At 58.3% G+C, this 27,489-nt stretch overlaps 1 protein-coding gene across 1 annotated transcript in view; it reads left to right on the top strand.

The window, feature by feature from the left end:
* PAPSS2 (3'-phosphoadenosine 5'-phosphosulfate synthase 2) overlaps nt 1-27,489 on the top strand; it is a 47,735-nt gene that overhangs the window by 14,223 nt on the left and 6,023 nt on the right. The window contains 9 exon segments of the mRNA XM_068169207.1: nt 13,510-13,615; nt 15,958-16,193; nt 17,906-18,044; nt 19,113-19,231; nt 19,322-19,435; nt 20,446-20,557; nt 22,920-22,940; nt 26,403-26,608; nt 27,127-27,262. Of these exon segments, the coding sequence (XP_068025308.1) occupies nt 13,510-13,615; nt 15,958-16,193; nt 17,906-18,044; nt 19,113-19,231; nt 19,322-19,435; nt 20,446-20,557; nt 22,920-22,940; nt 26,403-26,608; nt 27,127-27,262 (1,189 nt within the window).

The raw sequence follows: 27,489 nt of genomic DNA, 5'->3' as shown, positions 1-27,489 counted from the left end.
TTCTTTCGCCTTTACCTTCGCCTTCTCCCTCCTTTGTCTTTGCCTTCTCCCTCCTTTGCCTTCTCCCTCCTTTGCCTTCTCCCTCCTTCGCCTTCGCACACCTTCGCCCTCCTTCGCCTTCTCTCACCTCCTCCTTCTCTCTCCTCCTCCTTCGCTTTCTCTCACCTCCTCCTTCGCCTTCTCTCTCCTCCTCCTTCGCCTTCGCCTTCTCCTTCTCCTTCCTTCGCCTTCTCCTTCTGCTTCCTTCGCCTTCTCCTTCTCCTTCCTTCGCCTTCTCCTTCTCCTTCCTTCGCCTTCTCCTTCTCCTTCCTTCGCCTTCTCCTTCTTTCGCCTTCTCCTTCTTTCACCTTCTCCTTCTTTCTCCTTCGCCTTCTCCTTTCACCTTTGCCTTCGCCTTCTCTCGCCTTTACCTTCGCCTTCTCCCTCCTTTGTCTTTGCCTTCTCCCTCCTTTGCCTTCTCCCTCCTTTGCCTTCTCCCTCCTTCGCCTTCGCACACCTTCGCCCTCCTTCGCCTTCTCTCACCTCCTCCTTCTCTCTCCTCCTCCTTCGCTTTCTCTCACCTCCTCCTTCGCCTTCTCTCTCCTCCTCCTTCGCCTTCGCCTTCTCCTTCTCCTTCCTTCGCCTTCTCCTTCTGCTTCCTTCGCCTTCTCCTTCTCCTTCCTTCGCCTTCTCCTTCTCCTTCCTTCGCCTTCTCCTTCTCCTTCCTTCGCCTTCTCCTTCTCCTTCCTTCGCCTTCTCCTTCTTTCGCCTTCTCCTTCTTTCACCTTCTCCTTCTTTCTCCTTCGCCTTCTCCTTTCACCTTTGCCTTCGCCTTCTCTCGCCTTTACCTTCGCCTTCTCCCTCCTTTGTCTTTGCTTTCTCCCTCCTTTGCCTTCTCCCTCCTTCGCCTTCGCCCTCCTTTGCCTTCTCTCACCTCCTCCTTCGCCTTCTGTCTCCTTCGCTTTCGACTTCTTTCACCTTCACCTTCTTTCACCTTCACCTTCTCTCCTTCACCTTCTGTCTCCTTTGCCTTCTTTCTCCTTCTCCTTTGCCTTCTCCTTCCTTCTCCTTCTCCTTCCTTCTCCTTCTTCCTTCTCTTTCTTCCTTCTCCTTCTCCTTCTCCTTCTTCCTTCTCCTTCTCCTTCCTTCTCCTTCCTTCTCCTTCGCCTTCCCCTTCCTTTGCCTTCCCCTTCCTTCGCCTTCGCCTTCTCCTTTCGCCTTTGCCTTCTCTCTCCTTCGCCTTCTCTCTCCTTCACCTTCGCCTTCTCTCTCCTTCTCCTTCTCCTTCTCCTTCTCCTTCTCCTTCTCCTTCTCCTTCTCCTTCTCCTTCTCCTTCTCCTTCTCCTTCTCCTTCTCCTTCTCCTTCTCCTCCCTCTTTCTTTTGAAGTCCTTTGCTATTAAGTAGTTCCCTTCCCAAGCTGTTGGCCTCCCCCTTGCTGTTTTGCAGGGTTCCAGCATGCCTGAGCCCTGTTTCTGCTCTGTCAGAGCAGGGATGTCGAGTCTGGGGATGGCAGGGAGGGACACCCAGCAATAGTTGCAGGCTCCTAAAGGTGAATGCCTCTTCCCTTTTGGTTTCTCTGGAGGCTTTCAGGAGAGCTCCTGGACCATTTCCTTTTTCCCCTTTTATTCCCTGGGCTGATGTGGAACCTGGAGGGTGTCTTGAAGTAACCTTTCAGCATGAGCAGACTTCCCTGTCAGAAACCAGGTGGTTTAGATAAACTTAGAATCATAGAATCATAGCACTGTCAGGGCTGGAAGGGACCCCAAGGCTCAGCCAGCCCCAACCCCCTGCCATGGGCAGGGATACCTCACACCACAGCCGGTTGCTCACAGCCACCTCCAGCCTGGCTACAAACACCTCCAGGCAGGAGGCTTCCACCACCTCCCTGGGCAACCTGGGCCAGGCTCTCACCACCCTCCTGGCCAACAACTTCTTCCTCACAGCCAATCTCCAGCTCCCCAATTCTCCTTCTGCTCCATCCCCCCCACTCCTATCCCTCCCTCACACCCCTCCAAAGTCCCTCCCCAGCTTGCTTGCAGCCCCCTGCAGATCCTGGAAGGCCACCAGAAGGTCTCCTGGGAGCCTTCTCCTCTCCAGCCTGCACAAGCCCAACTCTCTCAGGCTGTCTGCAGAGCAGAGCAGCTCCAGCCCTCTGCTCCTCCTCCTGGCCCTTCTCTGGGAACCTTCCAGCACCTCCAGAGCCTTCCTGTGCTGGGGGCTCCAGCACTGGCCCCAGAGTTGCAGCTGTGGTCTCAGCAGAGTGGAGCAGAGGGGGTAGTGTAGGGTTAGAAGAACTCACCTGGGGCTTCACAGACTTCCAGGTCATGCTTCAATATAATCCTTGCCAAATCTTTGCTTGGCCAGGCAACCTTCTCCTCTCTTCCTCCTTTTCCTCTGAGCAATAGTTTGGGGTTTCTGCAGTGAGAAACTCTTGGTGGTGGTGGACACTTTATCTCCTCCATATCATCCTGCCCATGGGAATTGTCATGGGGCTCCAGAACTGCAGCTCAAGAACTTGCAACTGTACAAGATACATGGTGTGTGGGGCCACTAATTAATGCTGGTAATGATGTGTGCTGCCTTGGACTTGCCCTGTGACCACACAGCTCCTACACTTTGCTATCTCAGAATGACTTGGAGTGCCACAAAGCAGGTCACTGTACATTAATTGATTCTTGCCCTAAGCAGAATGAGTAATCCTGGAGCCTTAATGGCACCTTCTGACTGCTTGTTCTCCACCTGGCTTATTGCTTCCCTCAGCACTCCCCAAGCTTGATTAGGAGCTGCTTTTAGTGAGTTATTGACCTCCCCTGCACTGAGTGTGTGCAAGGAGAACACAACCTGCTAAGGTTCAGAGAACCACAGAATGCTTTGGGTTGGAAGGGACTTAAGGAGCATCCAGCTCCAAGCCCCTGCCATGGGCAGGGACCCCTCCCCCCAGCCCAGCCTGCTCCAGGCCTCATCCAGCCTGGCCTGCAACCCCTCCAGGCAGGAGGCAGCCACAGCCTCCCTGGGCAGCCTGTGTCAGGCTCTCCCCACCCTCACTCTCAACAATTTCTTCCTCCTCTCCACTCTCAGTCTCTCCTCTCCCAGCTCAAAGCCATTGTCCCTGGGCCTGGCACTCCCAGCCCTTCTCTAAAGTCCCTCCCCAGCTCTCCTGGAGCCCTTCAGGTCCTGCAAGGCTGCTCTGAGGTCTGCCTGCAGCCTTCTCTTCTGCAGGCTGCACAGCCCCAGCTCTCCCAGCCTGGCCCCACAGGGGAGGTTCTGCAGCCTCTGCTCATCTCTGTGGCCTCCTCTGGAGCCTCTCCAGCAGCTCCAGGTCCTTCTTGTGCTGGGGACCCCAGAGCTGGAGGCAATGCCCCTCCCACTAGACCAGGGCTGCTCAAGGCTCCACTCAACCCAGCCTTGATTATCTCTGGTTCAGCTCTGAAGCAGGGTGCTGGGAAGTGAGAAATGGCTCCTTAATGGTCCTGCAGCTTAATCATTTCTGAGCACCTGGAGTGGATCATTAACAAAGGGGGAGATGCAAAGCCCAGCAGCCTGCTGCAGGTGCTGGCACTCCTGCAGGGCAGTGAGGACCTCGCCTGCAGGGCTGCAGTTCCTCGCTAGCTCTGCCCCTAGTTCCTCACCGAGGTCTTCTCCCTCCCTCCCAGCCTGGCTGGGGCACCACTCCATGTGTCAGAAGTTTTATCTGCTGGGTGGCTGCCAAGATGTGTTTGGAGAGCAGAGCTTGAGGAAGGAGCTGGTTTGCCTGAAGGGCTTTGATTCTAACCTGGCTCCTGTTCAGCTGCAGCCCTTTGGGGCTTGTTTGGGGCACCTCTAGGACAGGGCAGCTGGGAGCTGCCTTTCCAGGCCGTCCTGACCTTGTGGTTTTTGTGGTGGCTCTGTGAGAACAAAAGGTCTCCTCTGACACCAAACCAGTTTTCAGCTTTCCCATGGTGGTGCAAAAAGGAGAAAAACAAAATAGTGTGTGGGGCCATTTCTCACTCCTGCTCGCTGCTGCTGGGGGGAAGGGTCCTTTGGTGTTGCCTGAGCTAGATGCTGGGTGAGTCAGCCCTGCCATGACTGAGGCAGCTCCTTGCATCAGCCCTCACCTTTGCAAAGCTGCTCTGAGAGCAGCAGGGTGGCTGTGAGGAGCACTGAGCTCTTGGAAGTGCACCCTGAAAGTCCAGGGCAGGACAAGGGGCAGTGGATGGAAACTGCAGCACAGGAGGTTCCACCTCAACAGGAGGAGGAACTTCTGCCCTGTGAGGGTCACAGAGAGGTTGTGGAGTCTCCTTCTCTGATGACTTTCCAAACCCACCTGGATGCACTCCTGTGCAGACTGCCCCAGGTGACCCTGCCCTGGCAGGGGGCTGGACTGGAAGATCTCCAGAGGTCCCTTCCAAGCCCTGACATCCTGTGAGCTGCTCTCCAAGTGTGGCATTTCTAGAAGGCCTAAACCCTGCAGGAGTCTGAGCCTTCTTCTGCTCTTTGCCTCACTCTGCTGCTCCTCTGTGGCTGTGAAGCTGGGGATGATGTGTGGGCAATTCCCTGCAGGGTGGCTGCCAGGAGGATGGGGCCAGGCTTTCTTCAGTGATACCCAGGGACAGGACAAGGGGCAGTGGACCTCCACTCCATCACAGGAGGTTCCACCTCAACATGAGGAGGAGAAGGTTGTTTGGTGTGAGGCTGCTGGAGGCCTGGAGCAGGCTGCCCAGAGAGGTTGTGGAGTCTCCTGGTGTGGACACTTTCAAGGTCCACCTGGCTGTGTTGCTGTGTGCCCTGTCCTGTGTGCCCCTGCTCTGGCAGGGGGTTGGACTGGATGAGCTCTGGAGCTCCCTTCCAACCCCTCCCATTCTGTGATCTTGTGACTGTTTGGTGGATAAGGAATTGGTTGGATGGTCCCATCCAGAGGGTCAACAGCTCAGTGTCCAGATGGAGATTAGGTGCTGAGTGATGTCACCCTCAGAGAGATGCTGGGAGCTTGCCTGAACTTTTGAGGGACAGGAAATGTGGAGCTGTCCTTCAGCCAGCTTCTGAGCAGTGTGCAGTGACCAAGAGCTGCTCTGGGGAAGGGTGAGGGACATGCTGAGGAGCCCCTGGCTCAAGAGGGCTACAACATCGCTGGTGCTGACTTCAGCAAGGGCTTCTGCAGCACCCTGTGTGCTCAGCTACTTAAAAGCACATCCTGCAGTTTGCATGGGGCAGGTGCCCAGGGAGGTGGGGCAGCAAACCTTCATCCTGGCATCTTTGCCATGGAAATGCTCGGGGGGTTGGAGCAGCAATGCTGTGAGGAGAGGCTGAGGGAGCTGGGGGTGTTCAGCCTGGAGAAGAGAAGGCTCCAGGCAGACCTCAGAGCAGCCTGCCAGGACCTGAAGAGGCTACAAGAAGGCTGCAGAGAGACTGCTCCCAAAGGCCTGCAGGGACAGGAGCAGGGGCAAGGGCTGCAAAGCAGAGCAGAGCAGATTGAGATTGGATGTGAGGAACAAGTTCTGCCCCAGGAGGCTGCTGGAACACTGCAGCAGGCTGCCCAGGGAGGTGGTTGAGGCTCCCTGCCTGGAGCTATTGCAGGGGAGGCTGGAGAGGGCTCTGGGCAGCCTGCTCCAGTGGAGGATGTCCCTGCTGAGTGCAGGGGGCTGGGCTGGCTGAGCTCTGGAGCTCCCTCCCAGCCCGGAGCACTCTGTGAGCCTATGATCTCCAAACTTGAGTCCTCACCTTGGCCTTGGCTGATGGAACTTGTGGTGTAGGGTGGCACAATTCAGTGGCTTGGCTGTGAGAAGGGGGCTGGGGAGGGGCTGGGTGAGGGGAAAGGCTGCTGGGCTCCAGCCACAGCCCTGAGGCCACGCAGGAGCCTGAGGCTGGGCGGCAGCGGAGCCTTGTCCCAGCAGCCCCTGATCTGTGATGGGAGATAGCCGAGGCCCTGCCTTTCTTCCTGCCAGCACTTGATGAACTTTCCTTCCACGAATTCATCTGAATGATTTTTTCCAGCCAAGTGAACTTTTGGCCTGCCCAAGTGGAGTTCCCCCTTTTAACTCTGTGCTGCGTGGTGCCTCCAGTCCAGCTTCCCCATAGCCCTTCCCTGCTGCTGCTGCTGCTGGACTTTGCAAAGCCTCCAGAAACTGCTGAGGTGCAGAGAAAGCTGCTGGTGCCTGCTGGCAACCATTGGCCTTTGCAAAGTCAAGCACATGGAGTTCAAGACACCAGGCCCAAGACACTGTGTGTCTGTCCTGGACACTGAGGTAGGCAGAAGCAGCATGAGGCCACCACACATGGCCAGGCCACTGAGCCACAGGCCACTGAGCCACAGGCCACTGAGCCTGTGTCCAGTTTGATCCTTTCACCAGGTGGCCAAAAAGTCCTGGAGAGAAGCAGCTGGGGAGGATCTGCTCTCCTCTGGAAGTGTCTGGGGTTCAGCCTCTGCTGAAGCTGCTTGGGATGCAGACCTTCTGCAGCTCCCACTGCCTGTGGGACTCCCCTGCAGCCTCTCACCAGGGACAGGGATGGGATGGGGGTGTTAAAACAGGCATCTTGCCCCCATGCCACTCAGAGGTGAGGTGGGCTTGGTGCCCAGCTCTGCCAGCTTGGAGGGTGGAAGGAGATCCTGGCCTCTTGCTCAGCAGAAGGTGGATCTGGTGTCGACCTGCCTGCCCTTAGCCACGGTGAGGAGCAGAGGAGGGTTTGGGTGGAAAGGGACCTTAGAGGCCATCCAGTTCCACCCCCCTGCCATGGGCAGGGACACCTCCCACCAGCACAGCTTGCTCAGGGCCTCATCCAGCCTGGTCCTCAGCATCTCCAGGCAGGGGGCAGCCACAGCCTCCCTGGGCAGCCTGTGCCAGAGGCTTAGTTTCTTTGTCTTCATTTCTTTGCCTTTTAATTTCTGCTGACAGGCAGCAGAGGGGATCCTGCCCCTGGGCTCTGCTGAGACCCCACCTCCAATCCTGCCTCCAGCTCTGCTGTCCCCAGCAGGAGAAGGACACAGAGCTGCTGGAGAGGGTCCAGAGGAGGCCACAATGATGCTCCAAGGGCTGGAGCAGCTCTGCTGTGAGCACAGGCTGAGGGAGCTGGGGCTGTGCAGCCTGCAGAGGAGAAGGCTCCAGGGGGACCTCAGAGCTGCTGCCAGGACCTGAAGGGATCCTGCAGGAAGGCTGCAGAGAGACTTTGCCTGAGGGGGTCTGAGACAGGGCAAGGGGGAATGGTTTGGAGCTGAGGCAGAGCAGGGTCAGAGTGGAGCTGGGGAAGAAGCTCTTCCCCATGAGGGTGGTGAGAGCCTGGCACAGGCTGCCCAGGGAGGCTGTGGCTGCCTCCTGCCTGGGGGAGTTCCAGGCCAGGATGGATGAGGCCTTGAGCTGCCTGGGATGGTGGGAGGGGTCCCTGCCCATGGCAGGGGGGTTGGAGCAGATGATCCAGCACCAGTCCTGGCAGTCTGGTGAAGTCCCCACAGACTGGAAAAGGGGAAACATTGCCCCCATCTTCAAAAAGGGCAAGAAGGAGGAACCAGGGAACTCCAGGCCAGTCAGTCTCACCTCTGTGCCTGGAAAGATCATGGAGCAGATCCTCCTGGAGTCACTACTCGCTCAAAAGAATAGTGAAGAGGTGATTGGGAGCAGTCAGCATGGCTTTGCCAAGGGCAAATCCTGCCTGACCAACCTGGTGGCCTTCTATGGGCAGGTGACAAAATTAATAGCTGAGGGGCGAGCAACTGATGTCATTTGCCTGGGCCTGAGCACAGCCTTCCACACTGTCCCACACCACATCCTGGTCTCCAGGCTGGTGACACATGGGTGTGATGGGTGACCACTAGATGGATAAGGAACTGGCTTGATGGCCGCACCCAAAGAGTGGCTGTCAATGGCTCCATGTCCCAGTGGAGGCCAGGCACAAGCGGAGTCCCTCAGGGATCAGTCCTGGGACCAGGCTTGTTCTACATCTCTGTGGGTGCCATGGACAGTGGCACTGAGTGCACCCTCAGCAGGTTTCCTGATGACACCAAGCTGTGTGGTGCAGCAGACACGCTGGAGGGAAGGGAGGCCATCCAGAGGGACCTGGACAGGCTGCAGAGGTGGGCACAAGCCAACCTCATGAGGTTCAACAAGACCAAGGGCAGGGTCCTGCAGCTGGGTGGAGGCAATCCCAGGCACAAATACAGTCTGGGCAGGGACTGGCTGGAAAGCAGCCCTGAGGAGAGAGACTTGGGGGTGCTGGTGGACAAAAAGCTCAGCAGGAGCTCTCAGTGTGCACTTGCAGCCCGCAAAGCCAATCAGATCCTGGGCTGCATCAGGAGAAGTGTGGCCAGCAGGTCGAGGGAGGTGATCCTCCCCCTCTACTCAGCCCTGGTGAGACCCCACCTGGAGTACTGTGTCCAGTTCTGGAGCCCCTATTACAAGAGGGATGTGGAGGTGCTGGAACATGTCCAGAGAAGGGCCACGAGGATGATCAGAGGGCTGGAGCACCTCTCCTGTGAGGACAGACTGAAGGAGTTGGGGCTGTTCAGTCTGCAGAAGAGAAGGCTCTGAGGAGACCTAATTGTGGCCTTCCAGTATCTGGAGGGGGCTACAGGAAGGCTGGGGAGGGACTTCTCAGGATCTCAGGTAGTGATAGGACTAGGGGGAATGGAATGAAGCTGGAGGTGGGGAGATTCAGGCTGGATGTGAGGAGGAAGTTCTTCCCCATGAGAGTGGTGAAGCCCTGGAATGGGTTGTCCAGGGAGGTGGTCGAGGCCCCGTCCATGGGGATGTTTAAGAGCAGGCTGGATGAGGCTCTGTCCAGCCTGATCTAGTGTGGGGTGTCCCTGCCCATGGCAGGGGGGTTGGAACTAGCTGATCCTTGTGGTCCCTTCCAACCCTGAATGAAACTATGAAACTATGAAAACTATGAAACTATGAAACTATCTCTGAGGTCACTTCCAGCCTGAGCCATTCTGTGCCAGGCTGCTCTCTTGGCTGTGGTAAGAGACAGGACATGCTCAGTGGCTTGTTCAGCATCCACAGCCACAGCCCTTTCACTGCCTCCCTGAATATGATATTCCTGGGCAAAAGAAAAGCAACCAACTGATTCCAGGTGGCTGCAATTCCTGCCTCCAAGGGAAGCCCCTCAGCCCCAGCTCTGCACTGCAGGGTCCTGGCTTTGCTGCTGGAGGGCAGCAGGCTACAGCCCCTCTGTGGGTTTTTGCTGCTCACCCACCTCCTGGTCACAGAACTCCCTTCTCTTTGGGTTGCTTGGAGGTTCAGTCGACCTGCTTGGGCACTTGCTGTTGATGGTCACTCCCAGGCCTTACCTGTGCTGCAGCCACAGTAGGATTGTCTTTGGGCAAGACAAGTTTCTGCAGGGGTGGTCCTGCAGCCCTGTCAAGGCCCAGAGCATAGAATCACAGATTCCCAGAGCTGGCAGGCCTGGGAGGGACCCCAAGGCTCAGCCAGCCCCAGCCCCCTGCCGTGGGCAGGGACACCTCACACCACAGCAGGTTGCTCACAGCCACCTCCAGCCTGGCTGCAAACACCTCCAGGCAGGAGGCTTCCACCACCTCCCTGGCAGCCTGTGCCAGTGTGGGCAGGGCTGTGGACAGGAATGGGAGTGGAATAAACTTTGTCCCAATGGGGTCCAATCTCCCTGGGAGGGGGGAGGCCAGGACTCCCTGCTCACCTGGGGCTAGGTTTATCCAGCCCACTGCTCCTGGGCTGGGCTTAAACTATCACAATGTACAAGAGAGACCTTGACAGCCAGCCTGCACAAGCCCAACTCTCTCAGGCTGTCTGCAGAGCAGAGCAGCTCCAGCCCTCTGCTCCTCCTCCTGGCCCTGCTCTGGACACCTTCCAGCCCCTCCAGAGCCTTCCTGTAGCCTTGTGACAGAAGCCAGGAGCCAAAGCCCAAATGGTTCTCCTTTTGCAACACCAAACCTGACCTGCTGCAGAGGGCTCCTTCGGGGGGGGCTGCTCTAACAGAGGTGCTGTGGACATTACCAACAGGACAGCTGTGGAAGGCAAACTCCTGCACCTGGCTTGGGGCAGACCCAGGCACAAATCCAGGCTGGGTGGAGAATGGATGGAGAGCAGTGCTGAGGAGAAGGACCTGGGGGTGCTGGGGGGTATGAGAAGCTCAACAGGAGCTGGCACCCAGCACTGCCAGCCCAGCCCCAGCCTGGCCTGGGCTGAGCCCCAGCAGGGTGGGCAGCAGGGGCAGGAGGGGATTCTGCCCCTCTGCTGTGCTCTGCTCAGACCCCCAGGCAGGGCTGGGGCAGCTCTGGAGCCCTCAGCACAGCACAGACAGGGACCTGCTGGAGCAGGGCCAGAGGAGGCCACCAAGGTCAGAGGACTGGAAGCCCTCTCCTATGAAAACAGGCTTGGAGAGCTGGGGCTGTTCAATCTGGAGATGAGAAGGCTCCAGGCAGACCTCAGAGCAGCCTTGCAGGACCTGAAGGGCTCAGGCAGGGGTAAGCACAGCAGGACCCCCCCCGGCCATGCGTCCTGGGAGAAGGATTCCCTTTGTCAGCTGCACCTTCCCTGGCTGCTCTCTGAACCCTGACCCCCTGAGGGCAGGGGAAAATTAAACCACAGCGGTTCTGCCTCACCTTTGCAAGCTCAAAGCAGCCAGGAACACTTTTGGACAACCCCAAGCAATGAACCACAATGCAGCAAACCACAAACCCCAAAGCCTGAGATCCTCATCTGTTGTTCTCTGAGTCACCAGGATGTGCTGGGCTCAGCTGCTTCCTCATGGCCAGGTCTGGAGAGGTTTGGGGGGGGGGGTCACTTTGCTGTGGTTCCTGGGCTCTGTGTTTCAGTGCCTTGAAAAAGAGGAACTTGGTGAGGGTCAGCAAGGCTGAGAGCAGAGCCCTGCAGCTGGGCAGGAAGAATAACCTGCAGCAGCACAGCTGGGAGGGGATCTGCTGGAGAGCAGCCCCAAGGAGAAGCACCTGGGAGTGCTGGGGGGCAGCAAGGTCTGCAGGGCACAGCAGTGTGCCCTGGGGGCCAAGAAGGCTTGGTTGGCAACTCAATCCTGGCAATGAATAAGGTCTTCTAGATATCTGAAGTGCTCAAAGGCTTTGGCACAGCACCATTGCCTGCCCTGCCTCACGGAGAGGCTGAGGCTGCTCTGCCTGCAGCTCAATGTTAGAGTCATGGAATGGATTGGGTTGGAATGGACCTTGAAAGCTCAGCCAGCCCAGCCCCCTGCACCCAGCAGGGACATCCTCCACTGGAGCAGGCTGCCCAGAGCCCTCTCCAGCCTCCCCTGCAATAGCTCCAGGCAGGGAGCCTCAACCACCTCCCTGGGCAGCCTGCTGCAGTGTTCCAGCAGCCTCCTGGGGCAGAACTTGTTCCTCACATCCAATCTCAATCTGCTCTGCTCTGCTTTGCAGCCCTTGCCCCTGCTCCTGTCCCTGCAGGCCTTTGGGAGCAGTCTCTCTGCAGCCTTCTTGTAGCCTCTTCAGGTCCTGGAAGCACCATACCTCGAGTCCCTCTCTCACCCTGGGTACCCGAGGTGCTGTGCCCTCTGTGCCCCAGCCTGGCTGGCTCTGCTGTTTCCTGCCCCAGCCACCATTAGCAGCCATGGGATGCTGAACCTGGCAAGCACCTCAGAACCTCCCCTCAGCTGCTTTTGTTTTGCAAGCATCATTCAAACCTGAGCCTTGTCTGCCTGCCCTTGGAGATGCTGAGCAGGCAGGGAGGGTGCTGCCGGTGTCAGTGCCCAGGTGCCCCGCACAGCCGTGGCTCTCCCGCTCACCTGGCAGCACTCCTGCAGGGCAGCAGCTCACCTTCTGCCACTGCCTAAGGGTTGGAGTCATGGAATCAGAGAATGGTAGAGGCACCCCCTGCCAGAGCAGGGTCACCCTGGGCAGGACACACAGGAACACATCCAGATGGGGGCTGGAAGCTCTCCAGAGAAGGAGACTTCACAACCTCTCTGTCCAGCCTGCTCCAGGCCTCCAGCACTCTCACACCAAACAACTTTCTCCTCCTGCTCAGATAGAGCCTCCTGCCTTCCACTCTGTGCCCCTTGCCCCTTGTGCTGTCCCTGGGCACCACTCAGCAGAGCCTGGCCCCAGCCTCTTGCCCCCCATAGGTCATATAATAACAGAACTGTCAGGGCTGGGAGGGACCCCAAGGCTCAGCCAGTGCCAGCCCCCTGCCATGGGCAGGGACACCTCACACCACAGCAGGTTGCTCACAGCCACCTCCAGCCTGGCTGCAAACACTTCCAGGCAGGAGGCTTCCACCACCTCCCTGGACAGCCTGGGCCAGGCTCTCACCACCCTCCTGGCCAACAACTTCTTCCTCACAGCCAAGCTGAATCTCCCACTTGTACCTTTGCTCCATTTAGCTCTTGCTGAGCATTGCTCAGCTGCCCTCTGGGGCTGCTCTTCTGCAGGCTCTCAGCCCCAGGGCTCTCAGCCTTTGCTGCTCCCAGAGCTGCTCCCGGCCCCTCAGCATCCTCATGGTAGGATGAACATGAGCCTGCAGTGTGCCCAGGCAGCCAAGAGGGCCAATGGCATCCTGGCCTGCATCAGGAACAGTGTGGCCAGCAGGAGCAGGGAGGTCATTCTGCCCCTGTACACTGCACTGGTTAGGCCACACCTCGAGTCCTGTGTCCAGTTCTGGGCCCCTCAGTTTAGGAAGGAGGTTGAGCTGCTGGAACGAGTCCAGAGAAGGGCAACGAAGTTAGTGAGGGGCTTGGAACACAGCCCTGTGAGGAGAGGCTGAGGGAGCTGGGGCTGCTTAGCCTGGAGAGGAGGAGACTCAGGGGTGACCTTATTGCTCTCTACAACTACCTGAAGGGGGGTTGTAGACAGGCAGAGGTTGGTCTCTTCTCCCAGGCAGCCAGCACCAGAACAAGAGGACACAGTCTCAGGCTGCGCCAGGGGAGGTTCAGGCTGGAGGTCAGGAGGAAGTTCTACACAGAGAGAGTGATTGCCCATTGGAATGGGCTGCCTGGGGAGGTGGTGGAGTCACTGTCGCTGGAGGTGTTCAGGAGGAGACTTGACAGGGTGCTTGGTGCCATGGGTTAGTTGATTAGGTGGTGTTGGGTGATAGGTTGGACTGGATGATCTTGAAGGTCTCTTCCAACCTGGTCTATTCTATTCTATTCTATTGTACTCTGTTGGACTCTCTCCAGCAGTTCCCTGTCTCTCTGGAACTGGAGAGCCCAGAACTGGACACAATCCTGCAGGTGTGGCCTCACTAGGGCAGAGTAAAGGGGAGGAGAACCTCTCTTGCCCTGCTGCCCACACTCTTCTTCATGCACCCCAGGAGGCACTTGGCCTTCTTGGCCATGAGGGCACACTGCTGCCTCAGGGATAACTCTTTGTCCACCAGGACTCCCAGGTCCTTTTCCACAGAGCCAAGGCATTGCCACCAGAAGCCCTCTGAGCAGGGGCAAATGCTGCTGCTGTTCAGCCAGCAATCCACCCTCCCCTCCTGCCCGAGCTCACTGCTGGGGCTCCTGCAGGTTTCTAAGGCCTTGGTCCTCTATAGGTTTCTCCCAGTGGAGACCTTCCTCCTGTGCAGAGAGTGAAGAGGTAACAAAAGGCTTTTGCTGTGCTCTGTTTCCCTCAGGTGTCCACCAACGTGGTGTACCAAGCCCACCATGTCAGCAGGAATAAGAGAGGCCAGGTCCTTGGCACCAGGGCTGGATTCCGAGGCTGCACGGTCTGGCTCACAGGTACTTAGCACTGGGGGTGGATCACACAACCACACAGCCTCAGGGGCTGGGAGGGGCCTCCAGGGAGCATCCAGCCCAGCCCCCTGCCAGAGCAGGGCACCCAGGGCAGGCTGCACAGGAAGGCATCCAGGGGGGGTTGGAAGCTCTCCAGAGCAGGAGACTCCACAACCTCTCTGGGCAGCCTGCTCCAGGCCTCCAGCAGCCTCACCCCAAAGAAGTTTCTCCTCACACTGAGGTGGAATTTCCTGGGTTCCAGTTTGTGTCCATTGCCCCATGTCCTGTCACAGGACACCACTGGTAAGAGCCTGGCCCCTTCTGCTTGCCCCTCACCCTTCAGAACTTTATAAACATCCATAAGGTCCTCTCTGGGGCTGCTCTTCTCCAGCCTCAACAGCCCCAGGGCTCACAGCCCTTCCTCACCAGTCTGTTCAGCACCCTTCTTGCCCTCCCATTCCTGTGGCACCTCCTCTGCTCCAGCTTGCCCCCAGTGCCCCTTGTGCTGTCTTTGGCCAGCCCTGAGCAGAGCCTGGCTCCAGCCCTGCACATCTTGATCCCCAGCCCTGAGGGCAGCCCTCAGCCCCTCTGCTCCCAGCTCCCAGCCCCAGCTGCCTCAGCCTGGCCTCCCAGGGAGGGATAGGAGTGGGGGGGATGGAGCAAAAGGAGAAGTGGGGAGCTGGAGCTTGGCTGTGAGGAAGAAGTTGTTGGGCAGGAGGGTGGTGAGAGCCTGGCCCAGGCTGCCCAGGGAGGTGGTGGAAGCCTCCTGCCTGGAGGTGTTTGCAGCCAGGCTGGAGGTGGCTGTGAGCAACCTGCTGTGGTGTGAGGTGTCCCTGCCCATGGCAGGGGGCTGGGGCTGGCTGAGCCTTGGGGTCCCTTCCAACTCTGACAGTTCTTGATGCACTGATTCCACTGCCTGCAGCAGCTCTGTAGCCTCACATCTGAAACCCTTTCTCTCAGGAGTGTGGCTGGGAGGTGAGGCCTGGGGACCTGCAGGAAGCTTCCAGCCTTCTCCTGCCCCGGGGGCCGCAAGAGACCTCCCCGTGGGGAGCGCTGAGCGCGGTGCCGGCCCAGCAGGGTGTCCTTGCCTGGCAGCTGCTGCCCATACCTGATGTTTTCATGGGTTCCACAGCTGCTCTCGGGCTCCTGCCAGCACCTCACGAGCCCTAAAGGTCACACAGGTTTGTCCCAAGTGTGTGGCTGAGGATGGCTTGGCTGCAATCCAGCCAAGGCCTTGGCACCAAAGCCTTCCCAGGGGCGTCCGGAGCAGCACAGGGATGGTTTCCATCTCTCTCGGGGGGAAGCTTGTTGGGGACACCTGAATTCTGCTCACCTGGACTTGGTGAGCAGCACAGGGCACTCACAAGACAGACATGGACCTGCTGGGGTGGCTCAGGGGAGGGTCACAAAGCTGGTCTTGGAATCACAGCATCACAGAGTGTGAGGGGCTGGAAGGGACCTCCAGAGCTCCTCCAGTCCAAGCCCTGCCAGAGCAGGGGCACCCAGGGCAGGGCACACAGCAACACAGCCAGGGGGGGGCTGGAATCTCTCCACAGAGGGAGACTCCACAACCCCCCTGGGCAGCCTGCTCCAGGCCTCTGGCACCCTCCCAGGGAAAAACTTCTCCCTCCTCTTCCCATGCAACTTCCTCTGCCTCAGCTTCCACCACTGCCCCTTGTGCTGGCACTGGGCAGCCCCCAGCAGAGCCTGGCTCCAGCCTCTGGGCACTGCCCCTGCACAGCTTTAGCCCCAGCAAGGAGGTCAGAGGGGGCTGGAGAACCTCTGGTTTGGGGCCAGGCTGGGAGAGCTGGGGCTGTTCAGCCTGGAGAGGAGAAGGCTCCAGGAGACCTCAGAGCTGCAGTTCAGTATCTGCAGGGCAGCTCCAGGCAGGCTGGGGAGGGACTGTCCAGAAGGGGCTGTGGGGATGGGAGCAGGGGCAAGGGTTTGGAAGTGGAGCAGGGCAGAGTCAGGTTGGACATCAGGAGGAAGTTCTGCACAGGGAGGCTGGGGAGACACTGGCACAGGCTGCCCAGGGAGGTGGTTGAGGCTCCATGCCTGGAGCTATTGCAGGGGAGGCTGGAGAGGGCTCTGGGCAGCCTGCTCCAGTGGAGGATGTCCCTGCTGGGTGCAGGGGGCTGGGCTGGCTGAGCTCTGGAGCTCCCTCCCAGCCCAGAGCACTCTGTGGTGCTGTGATTCTGTGCTTTTGTGACTCTGTGATGAGTCTCTGCCTCCATGCCCCTCTATCTGCCCCTGCTTGTCCCACCACAGCCCAGCCAGGTCCCCCTCCCCCAGCCCTGTCCTGTCCCCTCCTTGCACCTCCCACCTTCCTTTTTCCCTTCTCCGGCCAGGGCTGTCAGGAGCCGGCAAGACCACCATCGGCTTCGCCCTGGAGGAGTTCCTGGTGTCCCATGGCATCCCCTGCTACTCCCTGGACGGGGACAACGTGCGGCACGGCCTCAACAAGAACCTGGGCTTCTCGGCGGCCGACCGCGAGGAGAACATCCGGCGCATCGCCGAGGTGGCGCGGCTCTTCGCCGACGCCGGCCTGGTCTGCATCACCAGCTTCATCTCCCCTTTCTCCAAGGTAAAAGCCCTGCCCTGCCCTCAGCTGCACGGCACTCGCCTCCTGCCTGCTCCCAGCGAAGAGAGGCTGAGCCAGCCGGGAGGCGCCCAGGAGGAGCACTGGAGGGAGATCCAGGCGGAAAGACAGAGCCAAAGCAAGGGCTGGTTGTTTCCCCTGGTTGTTTCCCATCTTGGAGGAGGTGTGCAGGGCATGAGGTGCCTGGGGCAGGGGGGCTGGAAAGCTGCCCAGCAGAGATAGGCCGGGGGTGCTGGTCAGCAGCTGGCTGGAGGGGAGCCAGCAGTGCCCAGGCAGCTGAGAGGAGCACTGGAGAGAGAATCCAGGAGGAAAGACAGAGCCAAAGCAAGGGCTGGTGGTTGTTTTCCATGTGGGAGGAGGTGTGCAGGGTGGACAACAACAGTCAATAGGAGCATACCCCCCAAAAAAACCCAACCAACCTCCTCATCACAGCCAAAATCCTCACTGAAGCCTCTCAGCTCCAAAAGGCTTTCAGGCAGATCCCAACCAAATGAATCAGTGATTGGTTTGATCTTGTTTGTGAATGGGAGCCCATGGCAGAGACTGATTCTGCCATGGGCATTCCAAGGTGACCAAGGAGAAACGAGAGGAGCCTGTGGGAAGGGATGGGAGGGAGAATGAGCCCAAGGTGGTCACTGCTGTGTGCAGAGACAGAGAGGAGGAGGAGGAGCACTGTGGAGAGATCCAGGAGGAAAGAAAGGCACAAAGCAAGGGGGGGTGGTTGTTTTCTGTGGTGGAGGAGGCCATGGAATCAGAGAATAGTAGGGGTTGGATCATTGAGTCCTACCCCCCTGCCAGAGCAGCATCACCCAGGGCAGGTCACACAAGAATGCATCCAAATGGGGTTTGGGATCTCTCCACACCAGGAGACTCCACAACCTCTCTGGGCAGCCTGCTCCAGGCCTCCAGCAGCCTCACCCCAAACAACTTTCTCCTCCTGCTCAGCTCCAACCTCCTGCCTGCCACTCTGTGCCCCTTGCCCCTTGTGCCCCAGGCTAGCTTGGTCCTGGCCTCTTGCCTCCCACAGCTTCTTTAGCTCCTTTAGGTGTGCAGGAAAGGGGATGCCTGAGGCAGAGGGGCTGGAAAGTGCCCAGCAGGAAAGGCCCTGGGGGTGCTGGGTGGCAGCAGCTGGAGAGGAGCCAGCAGTGCCCAGGGTTGAGTGTGGAGCAGAGGAGGCTGAGGGAGACCTCCTTGCTCTCTGCAGCTCCTGAGAGGAGGCTGCAGCCAGCTGGGGCTTGGGCTCTGCTCCCTAGGAGCAAGGGACAGGAGGAGAGGAAATGGCCAGGGGAGGTTTAGCTTGGAGCAATTTCTTCACTGGAAGCCTGGTTAAGGCCTGGCCCAGGCTGCCCAGGGCTGTGGTTGAGTCCCCATCCCTGGAGGGTTTCAAAGCTGTGCAGCTGTGGTGCTGAGGGCCATGGGGGAGTGGTGATCTGGCAGTGCTGGGCTGAGGGTTGGCCTCCATGACCTTCAAGGTCTTTTCCAAGCTCAAGGGTTCCAGGATTCTGTCAGCCAGCAGAAACTGACCAAAGCTGTAGGTCAGCAAGCCAAAAAAGTGGAAAATGGAAGCAAGGGGGAGAAGGGAGGTGCCAAAGCCTGCTCAGGAGCAGTGCACACTGAATCCAGGGGACAGCAGGGAGGCTGCTGCTGCAGGCTGGGCAGCTCTGATTCCCCTCTCTTCCTCCTCTTCCTCCTGACAGGACCGGCAGAACGCCCGGAGGATTCACGAGGCAGCAGGGCTGCCCTTCTTTGAGATCTTTGTAGATGCTCCTCTCAACATCTGTGAAAGCAGAGATGTGAAGGGCCTCTACAAAAAGGCAAGAGCTGGAGAGATCAAAGGTATGCAGGAGCCAGTCAGCTCTGCACACACACAGCTGGGCTGCTCAGGCTCTCTGCAGTGCTTTGTTTCCCCAGTTCTCCTGCCCACAAGCGTCACCTCCGGCGCCCAGCGCGGCTGCCTGGGTGCTGCTTGGCTGTGCAGCTTTGCTGGCTAGGGCATGAGGATTGAGCTAAATACATTTAGCAACTCAGTCAGCACTGGTGAGGCCACACCTCGAGTGCTGGGTGCAGTTCTGGGCCCCTCACTCCCAGAAGGACACTGAGGGGCAGGAATCTACATCCCCTTAGCCACTCTCCCGTTATGCTTCCCTGGCATGAAGGAAAATCTCCCTTCACATCCCCTCCAGAAACCTTCTCACCCCAAGTCCAACATCCTGGGCAGGTGCCCAGCAGAACAAGACTTGGGGGTGTTGGACAACAGCCACCTGAAGATGAGCCAGCAGTGCCCAGGGGGGCAAGAAGGGCAGCAGCAGCCTGGCCTGGAGCAGCAATGGTGTGGGCAGCAGGAGCAGGGCAGGGATTGTGCCCTGGGCTGGGCACTGGGGAGGCCACAGCTTGAGTGCTGCCTTCAGCTCTGGGCCCTCCCTGCCAGCAGGAGCTGGAGGGCTGGAGCAGGGCCAGAGAAGGGCAAGAGAGCTGGGGAAGGGTGTGGAGAAGAGGGCTGGGGAGGAGCAGCTGAGGGAGCTGGGGGGGTTGAGTGTGGAGCAGAGGAGGCTGAGGGAGACCTCCTTGCTCTCTGCAGCTCCTGAGAGGAGGCTGCAGCCAGCTGGGGGTTGGGCTCTTGTCACTTGCAACAAGTGGCAGGATGACAGAAAGCAGCTTCAAGTTGTGCCAGGGCAGGTTTAGGTTGGACATCAGAAGAAACTTCTTTCCTGGCAGGGTTCTCAAGCCCTGGCCCAGGCTGCCCAGGGAGGTGCTGAATCCCCATCCCTGGAGGTGTCCCAAAGCTGCAGAGCTGTGGTGCTGAGGGCCATGGCTCAGCCCCAGCCTGGGCAGTGCTGGTTGGACTGGATGCTCTGCGAGGTCTTTCTTAAGCAGCATGATTCTACCTTCTGTGATTGTCTGTAGGATTCACTGGGATTGACTCAGAGTATGAGAAGCCTCAATCTCCTGAGCTGGTGCTGAAGACCAACCTCTCCTCTGTGTCTGAGTGTATCCAGCAGGTAGTGGAGCTCCTCCAAGCACAAGTAGGTCAATGCTATGCTTGTAAACCCCACTGCAGCCACCTGAGCTCCTGTGTGCACATCCCTTCCAAGTGCTGCCTGTCTCTCCTCTAGAACATCGTGCCCTGGAGCTCGGTTCACGATGTGCTGGAGCTGTTTGTCCCTGAGGATGAGCTGGGCAGGGTGCGAGCCGAGGCCGAGACGCTGCCCTGCCTGGAGATCACTGAGGTACTGCTGTGCTGCAGGGAGGAGGCTGAGCTGAAGGGAGGTGCTGTGCTGCTGCTGCTGGCTGTGCTTTACAGGGAGCTGAAGCACCCTCCTGAGCCTCATCTCCAGCCTGTGCTGGAGCAAGCGAGGGCCTTCAGCCTCCTTCATTCACAAGCAGCTGTGCTACCCACACACCTCAGCCTGCCTGAAACAGACACCCCAAACCCACTTCCCCCCAGGGGCCTTCTGCCCCTGTAGATGATAGAGAGAATAGAATCCCCCCCACCCCCAACACTGAATTGCCAGACCAGCTCAGTTGGAAGCAAATGAAGCTGTGTTTACAAGCAGAACTACATCCTACAACGAAATACACTGAATAAGGACAAAATACACAGGATTGACATAGAGGTACAGTTTAAAACAGCACAAGAAACCCCCCCTGGCAAAAACCAAGGGGCTAGTAATAGCTTCCCCACTCCCTGCCCCTGTACACAAGGGACAAGAGACAGCAGAGAGTGCTTGGTTAGTACTTAGCCACCACAAGGAGCACAGAGTGGTTGGTTAGTACTTAGCCAGCACAAAGAGCAGAGAGAGAGCAGAGAGTGGTTGGTTAGTACTTAGCCACCACAAGGAGCAGAGAGTGGTTGGTTAGTACTTAGCCAGCACAAGGAGCAAGAGAGAGAGCAGAGAGTGGTTGGTTGGTACTTAGCCACCACAAAGGGCACAGCCAAGGTCAGCAGAACCCAGCAGAAGCTCAAGTTAATATGTCCCAGAGCAGGGAAAGGGAGAGGAGAGGAAGTTGGTTCACCTGTGTAAGCTTCATGGCAGAGCTGTGTCCGGGGGTGGGTTAGAGCTCCTCAGAACTTTCCCTTTCACACCCAGTGGTGATTGGTCAACATTCCACCGCCTGCTGTTCAGGACCTGTGGGAAAGCTTCAAGGCACAGCCTGAAACCACCAGAGAAGGGGGCTAGGCAGGTGTGGGGCTGGCAGGCCCCGCTGAGAGCAGTGCCTGTGTGTTTTGTTGTTGCAGCTGGACCTGCAGTGGCTGCAGGTGCTGAGCGAGGGCTGGGCCACGCCGCTGACCGGCTTCATGCGCGAGGCGGAGTACCTGCAAGTCATCCACTTTGACACCCTGCACAACGGTATGGGCCAGCACTGCCAGCCCTGCAGCGACCCCCTGCCCACACAGCAGCTGACAGAATGCACTGCCGTGGAAGGGACCCTCCAAAGGCACCTTGGCCACCCCCCTGCAGGCACAGGGACAGCTGCAGCCAGAGCAGGCTGCCCAGGGACACAGCCAGGCTGAGCCTGAATGGCTCCAGGCATGGAGCCTCCACCACCTCCCTGGGCAGCCTGTGCCAGGCTCTCCCCAGCCTCCCTGTGCAGAGCTTCCTCCTGAGCTCCAACCTGACTCTGCCCTGCTCCACTTCCAAACCCTTGCCCCTGCTCCTATCCCCACAGCCCCTTCTGGACAGTCCCTCCCCAGCCTGCCTGGAGCTGCCCTGCAGACTTTGAAAACCCCTAAGGTCTCCCTGGAGCCTTCTCTTCCCCAGGCTGAACAACCCCAACACTCCCAGCCTGTCCCCATAGCAGAGGTTCTCCAGCCCTCTGATCATCTTGGTGGCCTCCTCAGGACCCTCTCCAGCAGGTCCAGGTCTTTCCTGTGCTGGGGGCCCTAGAGCTAGACACAGCCCTGGTGAACAAGAGGGCTTGGAAAGGGCCATGGGGGCCAGGAAGCCATGCCCTGAGACACCAATGGTTGCCAAAGGTGACAGAGGTCACAGTGCTGTGGCCAAAGCCCTGGCTCATGACTTTGACATTGTGTTTGGTGCCCATCAAATGCTTCAGGAGCCTCTGTGGAGCTCTTCTCATGCTTGTGTATCCCAGGGTACATAAAGATGCAGACCCCAGGCCAAGTGCTGGGCTGAGTTTGAGATGGGAGAATGCAAAGATGTTCCTTGGCAACAGGAGCAGAGCCTGACTGCCCCTCTGCTGCACTCTGCTCAGACCCTCCCAGCAGCTCTGGAGCCCTCAGCACAGCCAGGGAGCTGTTGGAGCAGGGCCAGAGGAGGCCACAGCAGTGCTGGCAGGGCTGGAAGCCCTCTGCTGGGAGCCAGGCTGGGAGAGTTGGCCTTGGGCAGCCTGCAGGGGAGAAGGCTGCAGGGAGACCTCCTGGTGGCCTTGCAGTGCCCCAAGGGCCCAGCAGAAAGCTGGGAACAGCCTCATTACAGGAGTGCTGGAGTAGATGACCTTCAAAGGCCCCTTCCAAGCTGAAGTTTCCATGATTAGCATGGTTAGAGGTGCTTCACCACTGGAAAAAGCAGGGATGGTTGAGGCAGGGATTGCCTACAGCTGGGATCCCCTGCCAGGTGTTCCTCTCCTGTTGCCCAGCTGCAGATGCTGTTGCTGTGACTTCACATGCAAGCAACTCACTCACTCTGGCTGCTGATCACAGCAATCTCCAGCCTGAGTCTGGGCTCTTGGGGAACAGGTCTCTCTGAGCCTTGCCCTCCTTCTGGAGGATGCTGTGGTGACACAGGGCTGCGGCTTGCTGCTGTCCCTGGCGGCTGTGTGGAGGCTGTGTGGGGGTTTCTCCTTCCAGCCAACTCAGGTCCTTTCAGTCTGTAGCCTTTCACCTCCTGGCTGGTGAGCAAACAGTGCTCACAAGCACATGGCCTTGTTAGCAGAGCCCCAGCTGTGGTCTTTGAGCTGCCTGTTGTGTCTGGCACAGTCACAGAGGTGCCCTGGAGTGACCATATTGCTTCAGAGCTCTGCACTGGGTGCTGGAGGCTGGTCTCAGGGAGCCTCTTCTTTTGGGGTGTCCCCCCTAAACCTGTTGACTTCACTGAACAGCTCCTCTGAGGTTCTTGGGTATATGTTTAGCATCTGTAGAGCCCCACAGGGTCAAGGGCAAAGCCCAAGCCACTAGCTTTTGGGAGTGGGTGAACTCTCCAGAGCAAGGGCATCAAGAGCAGTCCCTGTGGCCCACCTTGTCTCCACAGAGGTCCCAAACTGAACATCTGCCTGGTCAGGCCTGCAGGATGACACCTGGGCAGGAAGGAGAACATCCCTGGGTTGCTTGGAGGAGCTTCAGAAAAGAAAGGAGGGTTTCAGTCTCGTGGTGTTGAGGCTGGGGGGGTGGTGTTGCTAAAGAGGGGTTTGGAGCTGGTCTCTGATTCTTTCCAGAGATGGCCCAAGCCCTTTGCCCAGGGGTGCCAGGGGTATTTTTTGGGCCTGGAAGAGCCATAGTAGTTTAGATGGGCTTGTGCTAACAAGTCAGTGCTCCTCTCACCTCACCTTGGAGCACCACATCCCCACCTTGACACCACCAGCAGCTGGGTGGAGGAGTTGCTCTCTGGGGAGGCACAAAGGCCACCAGGAAGGAAGATGGCTCTGTGCCTCACAGGGCAGCCAGGGGTGCTGTAGAGCCTCCAGTGGAGGCCTGAAAGGGCTGGCTTTGCTTCTGGGGTGTTAATGACCTTAACTGTGTTTGTGTCCTCGCAGGAAAGAGTTGCTCTGTAGCTGGTATGTACAGAACTGCTGCAGGGTGGGATGGAAATCACTTCAATTTCAGTTGGTTTTGTGGGTGGGCTTTGGGGTTTTTTTTTGTTGTTGTTTTTGCTTATGAAGTGATTTTGGAGATTTACAAAACCAAATGAAGACACAACCTCCCCCCCTGTGTGATTCAGTGCCATAGCACCCCCTCTGTCACCACCCAAATCCCACTTCCCTTCTCTGGAGTGATTTCTGCTTAGCCCTCTTGTCTCCTGCTCTTGGAAAGGGAGCATGGAGCTCCCCAGCTCCAGGACCATTGGCTGAGTTGTTCTGATTCAGCCTCTCCTGTGTTGATTTGATGTAGCTGATCAGTGCTTGATGTGATTTCCATGCCTGCAGTTTGATCCTGAGTGGCTCCCTCCCACCTGATCTTGGTTCTGATTATTCCTGAGGGGGCTTGGAAATTGCTGCCCAGCTGATGGAGAGCAACAATCAATAGGAGCCCCCCACCCCCAGGAACAAAGCAAATCCACATCACAGCCAAAATCCTCACTGAAGCCTCTCAGCTCCAAAAGGCTTTCAGGCAGATCCCAACCAAATGAATCAGTGATTGGTTTGATCTTGTTTGTGAATGGGAGCCCATGGCAGAGACTGATTCTGCCATGGGCATTCCAAGGTGACCAAGGAGAAACAAGAGGAGCCAGTGGGAAGGGATGGGAGGGAGAATGAGCCCAAGGTGGTCACTGCTGTGTGCAGAGACAGAGAGGAGGAGCACTGTGGAGAGATCCAGGAGGAAAGAAAGGCACAAAGCAAGGGGTGGTGGAGGAGGTGTGCAGGGAATGAGGTGCCTGTGGCAGAGGGGCTGGAAAGTGCCCAGCAGGAAAGGCCCTGGGGGTGCTGGGTGGCAGCAGCTGGAGAGGAGCCAGCAGTGCCCAGGGGGGCAAGAAGGGCAGCAGCAGCCTGGCCTGGAGCAGCAATGGTGTGGGCAGCAGGAGCAGGGCAGGGATTGTGCCCAGGGAGGAGGCTGCAGCCAGCTGGGGGTTGGGCTCTGCTCCCTGGTAATGAGTGGCAGGAGGAGAGGAAATGGCCTCAAGTTGCATCAGAGGAGGGTTAGGTTGGATGTTAGAAGAAACTCCTTCCCTGAAAGAGTTCTCCAAGCCTGGCCCAGGCTGAATCCCCATGCCTGGAGGTGTTTCCCAGAGGCAGAGCTGTGGTGCTGAGGGCCATGGCTCAGCCCCAGCCTGGGCAGAGTGGGAGACTGGTTGGACTCAGTGATCTTTAAGGTCTTTTCCAAGCAAAGCAGTTCTATGATTCTATGCCCTGGGGAGCAGCAAGCTGGAGCTGCCCTTACAGAGGCTCACAGGGGCTGCATCCAGGGGGGCAGCTTACAGGTAGGTTTAAATTTCTCCAGAGACTTTACCAGAAGGTAACTGGAACAGAGCCAGTCTTTGGAAAGAGAAAGAGAGGCCAGGAGGGAGTGAAATGCTCAAGGTGTCTTTGATAGGTGGCTTCACCAGGGGAGGCTGAGGCTGGAGCTCAGGAGAGATTCCTGCCCTGGAAGGGCTCTCAGCCATTGGAATGCTCTGCCCAGGGCAGTGCTGGAGTCCCCATCCCTGGGGGTGTTCCAGCAGTGTGGAGCTGGTGCTTAGGGACAGGGTCTGGTGCTGAGCCTGCAGTGCTGGCTGGAGGGTTGGGCTGGGGCAGCCTGGAGGACTCTGCCCACCAGATGTGTTCTGTGACTGTGTGAGACATCTCCAGCCTGAAGGTCCTTATCTCCAGCCCAAAGATAAGGACCTTCATGCTGGAGATGTCTCGCAGCCACCTTGAGCTTTCCTATCTCACTAACATCGCCAGTGACTCAAAGTGCAGGAAGATCACCGAGCCAGGGAACGTTAGGGGCTGGAAGGGTCCTCGAGAGCTCCCCCAGTCCAACCCCCTGCCAGGGCAGGGGCACCCAGGGCAGGGCACACAGAACACATCCGGGGGGGTTGGAAGCTCTCTACGCAAAGAGACTCCACAGCCTCTCTGGGCAGCCTGCTCCAGGGCTCAGCACCCTCACACCGAGCAAGTTTCTCCTCCTGGGTTCCAGTTTGTGCCCACTGGCCCTTGTCTTGTCCCTGGGAGCCTCACAGTGGTAAAGCTTTTCCTGGTGCTCCTGGGGAAGCAGGGGGGAGTGAATAACCTTGGAGCACCGGTGGCAGATCCCCAAGCTAGCCCTGGCAGACTTAACTCTCCAAGGGCAGGCTGTGTGCCTCTGAGCGCCTCTGCAGACTTGCTGCCTGGTGCTGGAGGACCTTCACACGTTGTTGTTCCTCCTTTTCCTCCTCCTCCTTTTCCTTTTCCTCCTCCTCCTCTTCCTTTTCCTCCTTCTCCTATTCCTTTTCCTCCTTCTCCTATTCCTTTTCCTCCTCCTTTTCCTTTTCCTCCTCCTCCTTTTCCTCCTCCTCCTTTTCCTCCTCCTCCTCCCCTTCCCCTTCTTCCTTTTCCTCCTCCTCCTTTTCCTCCTCCTCCTTTTCCTTTTCCTCCTCCTCCTTTTCCTCCTCCTCCTCCCCTTCCCCTTCTTCCTTTTCCTCCTCCTCCTTTTCCTCCTCCTCCTTTTCCTTTTCCTCCTCCTCCTTTTCCTCCTCCTCCTCCCCTTCCCCTTCTTCCTTTTCCTCCTCCTCCTTTTCCTCCTCCTCCTTTTCCTCCTCCTCCTTTTCCTCCTCCTCCTTTTCCTCCTCCTCCTTTTCCTCCTCCTCCTTTTCCTCCTCCTCCTTTTCCTCCTCCTCCTTTTCCTTTTCCTCCTCCTCCTTTTCCTCCTCCTCCTTTTCCTCCTCCTCCTTTTCCTCCTCCTCCTCCCCTTCCCCTTCTTCCTTTTCCTCCTCCTCCTTTTCCTCCTCCTCCTTTTCCTCCTCCTCCTTTTCCTTTTCCTCCTCCTCCTTTTCCTCCTCCTCCTCCCCTTCCCCTTCTTCCTTTTCCTCCTCCTCCTTTTCCTCCTCCTCCTTTTCCTCCTCCTCCTTTTCCTCCTCCTCCTTTTCCTTTTCCTCCTCCTCCTTTTCCTACTCCTCCTCCCCTTCCCCTTCTTCCTTCTTCTACTTTTCCTCCTCCTTCTTCTTTCCCTTTTTCTCCTCCTCCATCTTTCTCTTCCTCCTTCACCTCTTCCTCCTCCTTCTCCTCCTCTTCCTCCTCCTCCTCTTCCTCCTTCTCCTCTTCCTCCTTCTCCTCTTCCTCCTTCTCCTCTTTCTCCTTCTCCTCTTTCTCCTCCTCTTCCTCCTTCTCCTCCTCCTCCTTCTCCTTCTCCTCTTTCTCCTCCTCTTCCTCCTTCTCCTCCTCCTCTTCTTCCTCCTCCTCTTCCTCCTTCTCCTCTTCTTCCTTCTCCTCCTCGTCCTCCTTCTCCTCCTTTTCCTCCTTTCTCTCCTTTTCCTACTTTCCCTCCTCATCTTCCTCTTCTTCCTTCTCCTCCTCTTCCTTCTCCTCCTGCTGCTCCTCGCCCCCTCCTGCTGCCGCCTGCAGACGGGCTGGTGAACCTGAGCGTGCCGATCGTGCTGCCGGTGCGCACGGAGGACAAGGAGCGGCTGGGCGGCTGCGCGGCGCTGGCGCTGTGCCGGGCGGGCCGCAGGGTGGCCGTGCTCCGCCGCCCCGAGTTCTACGAGCACAGGAAGGAGGAGCGCTGCGCCCGCGTCTGGGGCACCACCTGCGCCAAGCACCCGCACATCAAAGTAGGTTTACACACACCCTCTCCAGACGTGCTCCTGGCAAAACCTGGCCAAGGACTGGGAATGGTGGCTGGGGGGGCGGCAGAGTCACGGGATGGGGCTGGAAGGGACCTCCAGAGAGCATCCGGTCCAAGCCTCCTGCGCCCAGGTCAGGGCACACAGGAACACATGCAGGTGGGACTTGGAAGTTCCCAGAGAGGGAGACTCCACAGCCTCGCTGGGCAAAGGCCATGGGATGGAGAACGACAGGAGTTGGGTGGAGGTTGGTCTGCAGCAGGGCTGGGAGGCTCTGCAGAGGGACTTGGATGGGTTGGGTCCATGGGGCAGCGTTGAAGGGGTGAGCTCGTGGTGTTCAGTTAGGAATGGGCACTCTTAAGAGTGGTTTCCACCTGCAGGGTGCTGAAGGGAAAGGGAAGGTCCCCCTGGCAGGGAAGGTCAGGCTGCAAGCACTGCGCAGAGGAGCTGGGGGGGCAGCAGAGGCGTTCTGCTGTGCCCTGTGTCACTCGGGGCTGTGGTTGCAGATGGTGCTGGAGAGTGGGGACTGGCTGGTCGGAGGAGACCTGCAGGTGCTGGAGAGGATCAAGTGGAACGATGGCCTGGACCAGTACCGCCTCACCCCGCGGGCACTCAAGCAGAGGTTCAGAGAGATGAACGCCGGTGAGTGTGCCCTGGGGGACACAGCAGGGACAGGGCCCTGCCTGGCACCAGGACAGCTCCGTGTGTGCTGTGCCTGCTTGCTCTCAAACTCCCAGAGCATACCTGATGTCTCCTGGGTGCTCCCAGACAGGGCTGTCCCAGTGGGGTGAGGAAGAGGGATGTGGGGGTGACAGCAGTGGCTGTGGCATGGCCCCCCCGTGGGTAAGGACAGTGCCTGTGCTGGGATG

The sequence above is a fragment of the Melanerpes formicivorus genome, unplaced genomic scaffold, assembly GCF_026170545.1.
Source record: "Melanerpes formicivorus ecotype bairdi unplaced genomic scaffold, bMelFor1.0.p_v2 SCAF_171, whole genome shotgun sequence".
NCBI classification, from domain to species: Eukaryota; Metazoa; Chordata; class Aves; order Piciformes; family Picidae; genus Melanerpes; species Melanerpes formicivorus.
The sequence above is the reverse complement of the archived record's forward strand: the minus strand, read 5'-3'. Positions and strand labels throughout refer to the sequence as shown.